Source organism: Zosterops lateralis, assembly GCF_965231275.1.
Source record: "Zosterops lateralis genome assembly, chromosome: 28".
In the NCBI taxonomy this organism is placed as follows: domain Eukaryota; kingdom Metazoa; phylum Chordata; class Aves; order Passeriformes; family Zosteropidae; genus Zosterops; species Zosterops lateralis.
In genome coordinates this window covers 252,089-259,991 of record NC_139788.1, presented here as the reverse complement: position 1 = coordinate 259,991, position 7,903 = coordinate 252,089, and the positions used below count along the sequence as shown (strand labels likewise).

The window sequence follows — 7,903 nt, the reverse complement described above, 5'->3', positions numbered from 1 at the left end:
CTCCTCTGCGCCCATTCCCTGAGATGAGCAGCCTGAGATCAGCCCCAGACTGTGCCCAGTGCAAAAGTGTGGCAACAGCAGCCTGGTGCAGCCCAGGTGAGCATCACCTGGACCCAAAACATTGCCCTGGGTGGAATCCAGAGGATGGACGTGGTCCTCACAGGCAGGATTTGGGAGGTGCTCATGTCCTCACAGGCAGGATTTGGGAGGTGCTCATGTCCTCACAGGCAGGATTTGGGAGGTGTTCATGTCCTCACAGGCAGGACCCTGGTGAGACTCGTTCCCATGGGATGCTCTTTGTCCCTACACTGGGACACCAGGGATGCTCCTGGTCCCTGTGGACAGTGATCTTGATTCCCCAGGGTGGGTTAGAGAGGTTGGAGGAACTGTGGTTAAAGAGACATGGCTGAGGCTCCAGAATAAACCAGGGGGTGCCTGGTGTGTGTTCAGTGTGAGTTTGGGGTCATGTTCCCCCCATCAGTGCCCAAGAGCTTTCTCTTGCAGTGTAGAAGGTCATGCTCTTTTTAATCCCTAAGTAGCCAGCAAGGCATTTAAAGGATTTGCTATAAAATTAAGAGAGTTTGAAGCTAAGATGGCAATTAGAGAAAACTGAGACGTCACCTGAATCAGGGCATTTGGAGGCAAAAAACTGACAGTCTTTGGGATGTATTTAAGTGTCCAGTTGTTTCCCTTAAATACCAAAATATTTAAAGCCTCATTTTTAGGATGAACGTTACTTTGGGTTTATTGTGTTTCTGCCTTTGCTAAACAGGGTGTTAAGACTTTTTGAAAAATAAGTTGATAATTCCACATGGCAGTGGCCTGGGTTTTGGTCTGGTTTGTTTGGGACTTTATTTTTTTTTCCCCTTTAAATCTCTTTTACTCGAGTTGTCACAGCTTGACAGCCTTGTGCCAGGAACAAGCTGTCATCCTGGAACTCATCTCTTTAATTCCTTCCCTCTGATGCTAATAACACCTTAAGATGATTAACTGGGAAAAAAAAATGTAGTATTTTTCTGCTGTTTGGATGCTGGTCACTGGCTCTCAGCACTTCATTCACCTTGAGGACTAAAATTGGAGTGGTCACCCCTCTCCTCCTGCAGGGCTCTCCTTGGGTTTAGTTTCTGGATTTGATTTGTTGAATATCCATGATTCTGTGTTGTCCAAATGCTTTTCTTGACAGTTTAAGATGCAGTGGGGTGACATGCTCCCTCCCACAGCATCCCTTGGCTGGGGGCCACCCTGCAGCTCTCCCTGCTCACATCCCCTCGGGGATGTTCCTTTGGGAACAGCCTGGGCAGCATTCCCGTGCTGGCAGTGCTGGCAGTGCAGGAGAGAGCAGGGACACCCCGTCCTGCCCCAGCCCCACTGCCAGCCATGGCTGGGCCTGCAGCACCGTGCTGCAAGGACGTGGATCCTGTCACCATGAGCTTATTTATGTTTTTTTAAAGATATTTTTGGTCTGGGACTTGTTCAAGGCCTGTTTTCCACTTATCCCAGGCACAACGGTGCTGGCCCAGCTGATGTTCCTGCCAGGCTGGTCACCCGCTGTGTTGGGCAGCAGCTTCCACACCTTTTTGCTCATCTAGGAAATAAAGTTCTGGGTGAAATGACACACCATGCACTGTAAATCCCTAGATGTGGAGTTTTATGTTGGTGTGTGTGATGGTAGGATCCTGGGCATGCACTGAGCATCAGGTCAGAGGAAATAGGAGACAGCAGAAAATTGGGAAAAACACCTCTTTCTGCTTAATCTCCACGGATTGTTGGGTCCTGCTATCTGATGAGTGGCTTGATGTTGGTTTAGGTTTTTGGGTCTTGGTTGGATCATCATTCACAGGGCTGTGAGTGGTGCAGTTGTGTCAGGCCTTTCCTTTGGGTTTCCAGGTGCCTCAGTTTCCCCAGCAGATGAGTAAATAGCCCTTTCCCTCACTGCTTTGGTGGCAGACTGGGGGTGGCACCTTTTGCAGGTGTCACAGGACTGGGGTGACCGAGGACAGGTCCCTTTAGGCCCTGATGCTGGTGGTGGCTCTGTGCTGGGTGTGGCACAGGGCAGGGTGTCCTGTCCTCACTTCCTGCACACCTCAGGGTTTTAGAGGGATGGCTTTGGAGGCTTTGGGAGTGTGTTCAGAAGGAGCTTCTTAGCCCTTCACTCCTGACTGGGGAGAGAGAAGTGACTTGAGAAAAGAGGGGAGCAATAGGACAGAGCAAAGCTGCTGGTGCCTGCCTGGTGTAACCTGTGGGCTCGGTGTCCTTGTGCTCCTGCCATCCCCATGTCCCAGTGTCCCTGTGGTCCCTGTGCTCCTGCCATCCCCATGTCCCAGTGTCCCTGTGGTCCCCATGCTCCTGCCATCCCCATGTCCCAGTGTCCCTGTGGTCCCCATGCTCCAGCACCCCTGGGCACAGGAACCCCCAGTGATTCCCACTTACCTTTTTCTCCTCCCATGGTGCAGGAGCAGTGGCTGAGGCAGAGACGATGACTGCGGAGAGCACAGAACGCAATGGGCCCGTGCGAGAGCAGGAGCAGGGGGGGCCCAAGGCACTGGTTCCCCCCGTCCCAGCGCGGCGCCGGGGCCGCCGCCTGCGGCGCAAGGACCCCACCGAGCCCCTGCTGAAAGGGCAGCTCCGCATGCGCTCCCCGGCCGGAGCCTTCGTCATGGTGGGCGTCCTGGTGGTCCTGGTGGGCATGACCATTGCCGTGGTGGGCTACTGGCCCCACCGGGGACATGGGGGCAGCGGGGCCAGCGCGGGGAACGCCAGCACGGCGGGGGACATGAGGAGGGAGGTGGCGGCCAGGCACCACGTGCCCCACAGCGAGAAGCTGAAGCTGATCGGGCCTGTCATCATGGGCATCGGGCTCTTCATCTTCATCTGCGCCAACACGATGCTGTACGAGAACAGGGACATGGAGACCCGGCGGCTGATGCAGAAGGGGCTCTACAGCCTGGCAGTGGGGCTGCCCGAGGGGACCGGCCCTGAAGATGGGCACTGCCAGCGTGGGGACATCCAGCCCTTCCCCAAGGCCAGTGCTGAGTGCGTGGAGGGCTGTTACCAGGTGGATTTGTCCTGCCAGCCCTGCCCTGGCCCCGGCAGCAAGTGGTCTGACTGCTATGGCCCCAACCGGCTCCAGACCATGGCTGAGTTCCTGCAGCACCCGGCAGCTTCTCCTGCAGCCTCTCTCCACAGCCTGCGCTCCACTGAGGTCAACCTGAGCCTGAGCCTCCCATGCCACGCTGGAGCCGAGTCCCTCCTGTCCTCAGCTGTGGGTGCCTTGGCACTGCCCATCATCAAGCTCAACAACTGCTTGCTGGACGGGGCGGCACGGGGGGCTGGTGGGAGGGCAGAGAGGGGGCCTGCTGAGCCTCCCCCCAAAACACCACAGCTCTCCCGGGTTCCACTTTCCATCGGCAACAGCACCACGCCCTGTGGCCAGGACAGGGGTGATGATGGTGGCCACATTGTCATCAGCATGGATGGCAGCTGTCCTGGTTCAGAGCCGCTGGTGGAGCTCAGCCCCAGTGGGCACCTCCACACCCCGGGACACTCCAAATCCCTGGACCTTGGCCGGCCGGGGTTGCTGCTGGTGGCCCCCATCAAGGACCGCAAGAACCGGAGCTGGCCCCGGTTGGACCAGGTCAGCCTGGTGGGCTACGCCAAACTGGAAAGCACCGGCGAGTCCTCGGACAGGCTGCTGGAGCCCAGCCTGCCCCCGAGCCGGGCTGAGCCCCGGCCCAGCTCCTGGGTGGTGGGGATGGAGCAGGGCACGCAGGTCTGATATCCCCAGCACCTCTGGGGACTGTAACATCCCAGTCCCTCATCCTTGCTCCCACAGCACCCAGCAGTGACCCCAAAACCCCACCCCAGGAGGGGTTTGGGGGCAGCGTTTTTAAGCCAATGCCAAGAGGAAGGTCCTGACCCTCCGTTCCTGGGAGAGGACTCGCTTAGGGTGGGATGTCTTTCCAGGTAGATGCCCTTGGCCTTACAAGCCCTTCTCCTGGTGGCTTTTCCAGAGGAGTCCTTGCTTTGAGACCTCACACAAACTGGGATGCGAACACGGGGGCAGGTGAAGTCCCACCAGCCCCCAGAGCACTTTATTTCAGCAGGGTTGGGGTGGGGAGATGCTTGAGGGGGGTGTTGTCCCCTTGTCCAGCCTCAACCCACCAGAAAATTTGCTTGGCCAGAGCACGTAGGCCCAATGGGGCTATTAAATATTATCTGGATGCCATGTGGTCCTGCCTTGCCTCCTCCTGTTGCCTGTGGGGTGCTTGGGAGGGGCAGCACCTGCTGCAGTCGGTCCAGAGGGTCTGTGAGACCTTGTGCCCCCACCTGGGATTTTTATGGAGAGAAGGGATGTAAAAGGTGCTCAGGGAGTTGCAGGCAAGGTGCTGCTGGCCAGCTGGGGTGCAGCAATTCCAGGAGCCTCTCAGTGGATCTGGGTTTGTTTGTGCTGGTTTTTGGTAGGATGAAGGATGCAGGAAGGAGGAAGGATGTGAAGGGGCAGAGAGGTGGAGGAGTGTTGGTGCTGGTTTTGTTTGGTGCCATTCTGTTTCTTGGTGCCTGCTGGATGCAGAACAGGAGCTGTATGGGATGAAGACAGAGAGGCAGCCTCGGCACTGGGGTGGAATCCTGGGGAAAAGGGAGCTGGAGCTCCATCCCACCCCCCTCTCAGGCAGGAGGAGCCCCAGGATGCCAGGGGGTGTGGAAGGATGGATGGCAGTGACAGGATGAGGACAGCTCTGCTCTCCAGCAGCTCGGGAGGCTTCCAAATGGCTGTGGCAGCCTAGAGTGGGTCTTTGCCTTTTGCCTTCCCAAAACCAGAGCCTGTCGGGATGGCTGAAATCTCTTTTATCTGTATGAAATGTTTGGGAGGGGGTTATTCCTGTCTCTGCTTCTCCCTCTCTGGTCTGGAGTGAACACAGAGTGTCAGGCCTTGCAAACTTTGGGAACAACGTCCTTCTCCAGATCAAAACTTCCCAGCAAAATCACTTGGAAATTGCATTTTCTACCCCAGCCCCCTCTTCTCCCCTACAGTGCGGGGGGAACAGGATAGGGGAAAAGCTTTACAAGGAAAAGTTGTCTCTGTTTCCAGTGCCAGCCCTCCCAGAGAGCTTGAGTACAGCTTCTCCCTGGGCAGGGAAGAGAGATGGGACCAACAGCTGCAGTTTGGGGCCAGTTGCATCCCAAAGGATTCTCTGGGAGTGATACCAGCCCAAGCTCAGCTATTTATTTGGCCACTTAATCTCAACGTTATTTTAGGCACTGATTCAATGATTCAAACAGCAACAAGAGAGTCACCATCAGGGTCTGCCTGGGAGCAGCGTCCCAGGGGAAGTGTCAGAAGGTTGTTTTTGTCTGAAAATAACTTTTTACTTGGGCTTAACTAGCTGCAGCCAGAGCTGATGCTAGGCCCTGGGCCATGCTCTGGGAACTGGCAGCAAGAAATTGGAGTCCAAAATGCATGAGAAGCTACTGGGGAGCATCTGTTTTAATTTTTCCCCTTCATTTTCTGGCTGAGGCTCAGTCTAATGGTGGGAAATAGCTGGATCAAAGGGGAACCTGCCTGGACCGTGTGCTTGCACCAGCATCCTCCTCCTGCCCCATCCTCCTTCCCCGCTCAACAGCATCCTCCAAGGGAGGCATTTCTGAGTCACACAGGGATCATTTCAAAATGCAAAGCAGCTTGATTAATTAATCTGGCAGGGTGGGAAGCCCTGTGCCTTCTCCAGGGAGTGCAGCATCTGTTCATCCCTCATCATCAGCCCCACCTGTGGACACTTTCCCTGAGTATTTGTGGGATGTTAGCAATGCTATGTGCTCAGGGAGCACAACAACCACAGTTAGGGATAATTACTCCCTGATAGTGCTCAGCTGTTGGCTGGTTTGCGGCTCTTTCTCCTCTTCTTCCTCCTCCTCCTCTCCCCGCAGTGGGGCAGGTCACAGCCATGAATCTGCTTGGCCGCAGAGCCCTTCCTTAAGATTTAAGGTTTGTGGGAAGGCGAGGGTTGTGTTCCCAGTGCGCACTTGCAGTACAGCCAGGAGTGAGCGATCCCGGCCATAAATTCCTGCCGAGGTGTCGGGAAGACGACGCGCAGGGGACAGTGTGACCTCTGCTGGGTGAGTGTGGCTTCTGCCCTTCGTGGCTGAAGGGGAGTGGTGTGCTGGGTGGGGATGTGCTCCCTGGGTCTGCAACACCCCGGGCCCTTTCGGCAGGGGCTGATTTCTGTTGCTTTATTTTTAAAAGGGCATAAGTGTGATACAAAATGCATTAACGAGCTTGCACTGAGCCAAAAGGCACCCATCCTAGTGCTTCCCCAGTGCTTCCCTGCTGCTCCCAGGGGAGCTGGAATGGGGCTGGAGCTGGGATCGGTTTGGGAGTAGTTGTTTGTGGGGTTTTTTGTTTGTTTTTTCGGGGTTTTTTGGGGGTTTTTTTGTGGGTTTGCGGGTGTCCTGTGTAGGTTCCCTGGCAGCCAAGACTCTGCACATTAATCCTGCTATGGAAATGAGATGAGCAATGTGGAATGGGCCCCCCTGGGGCTGGTCCTGGATTGAAAGCCAAGGTTCCCTCGGTGTTGTCAGCATTTTTGTGCTGTGTCCTGACAGCCGAGCACTGGCACTGGCTGGAGCCCAAATCTCTGGGCTTTGGCTTTGAGCCCATCAGGGACCACTGCCCATGCTGGAGGGTAAAAAAAGCAAAAGATGCCCATGGATCTGCAGGAGGCTGCTGTGCTGCTTCCCTGGGCGGTTGGGGATGGAGCAGGGATGAATCCAAGGCCATTGACCCACCTGCTGCAGGACCTGAGGTGATTCCCCACCTGGTTTTGGCTTTTCTTTTGCGCCTCAGTTTCCTCAGTGATGGAGCTCAGAGCTGAGCTCAGCCTGTCCAGCCTGGTTCCTTGTCAACATAACTCCTCCCTTTCAACCTTTCAACTCTGTTTATCTCAGACCCTGGGATGAACAACCCTGGGCGCTCCCAGCTGGGAGTGATGGAGTTTCTCTGCTGCTGCCCAGCTCCCACAGCAATTCCCCCTGGAGCCCTGGGAGCAGCCCTGATCCTCCAGGAACAGGACTGGCTGCTGAGCCCCAATAACAGGAGGAACAGCCTAAAAATAGCCTGGACTGGAACAAGCTGGAGACTCAATGGGAACTTTCTCCTCCTGATGTGGCAGCTGCTCCTCTGGGTTGAGTTTGGGATGGAGACATGAGGAAGAACCAGAGGTGGGTGAGGAAGGGAAGCAACTTTTGTGGCTTCTTCCCAAAGGATGGGACCTCCAAGACAAAGTCAGTGCCTTTGGTGTGGGCTCTGTGGATTGGGGTGGGTGCAGGGCCACCCAGGAGCACAGACTCTGCCTGCCAGCAGCTGCTGCCTCCTGCCTGGCCGGGACAAGGGGTTGGGGTTTTATTTATTTGCATCTGGATTGCCATGGTGTTTGTTTGCCTAACATTTTTCTTGTAGCCAGGCAAGCTGCCACAGGCAACATTATCACTCTCCCTCCTGCTCTGGCTGTGAGTTGGATAAAGGCACCCTGGGCTTGGGACACCCTCCTAGAGGGACTAGAATTGGGGGAGCCTCAAGGGAAAGCCTTTCCAGGCTCCTGGGATGGCCCCAGACAGTGCTGAGCATCGAGGTGGGTGTTTGGTGTCCCTGGGGAAATGAGCTGAGGACAGTTTTCCCCTGAGCATTTTGGATGGAGTTCCAATGTCCCCTCTGCTGGGGTGTCCCTTCACCAGCGATGGCAACACTCCCGCCCAGCAAAGCACCGTGGTTTGGGTGGATAGGAAATGTGGGACCACATCCCTGGTGCCACTGCCATCCCTGCAGTGTGTCCAGGACAGGGATGTGCCAGGAGCCCCTGGGGAACCATCAGCCCCGTGTCACCTCCCCGTGAGAGTCCCAAGGCTGGGG

At 55.9% G+C, this 7,903-nt stretch overlaps 1 protein-coding gene across 1 annotated transcript; it reads left to right on the top strand.

The window, feature by feature from the left end:
- Positions 1-2,458: 2,458 nt before the first annotated feature.
- On the top strand, positions 2,459-4,980 carry TMEM200B (transmembrane protein 200B). Its single transcript, XM_083879668.1, has one exon. It carries the CDS (start codon positions 2,477-2,479, stop codon positions 3,773-3,775), a length of 1,299 nt encoding a protein of 432 aa, XP_083735794.1. The 5' UTR covers positions 2,459-2,476; the 3' UTR covers positions 3,776-4,980.
- Positions 4,981-7,903: the final 2,923 nt, after the last annotated feature.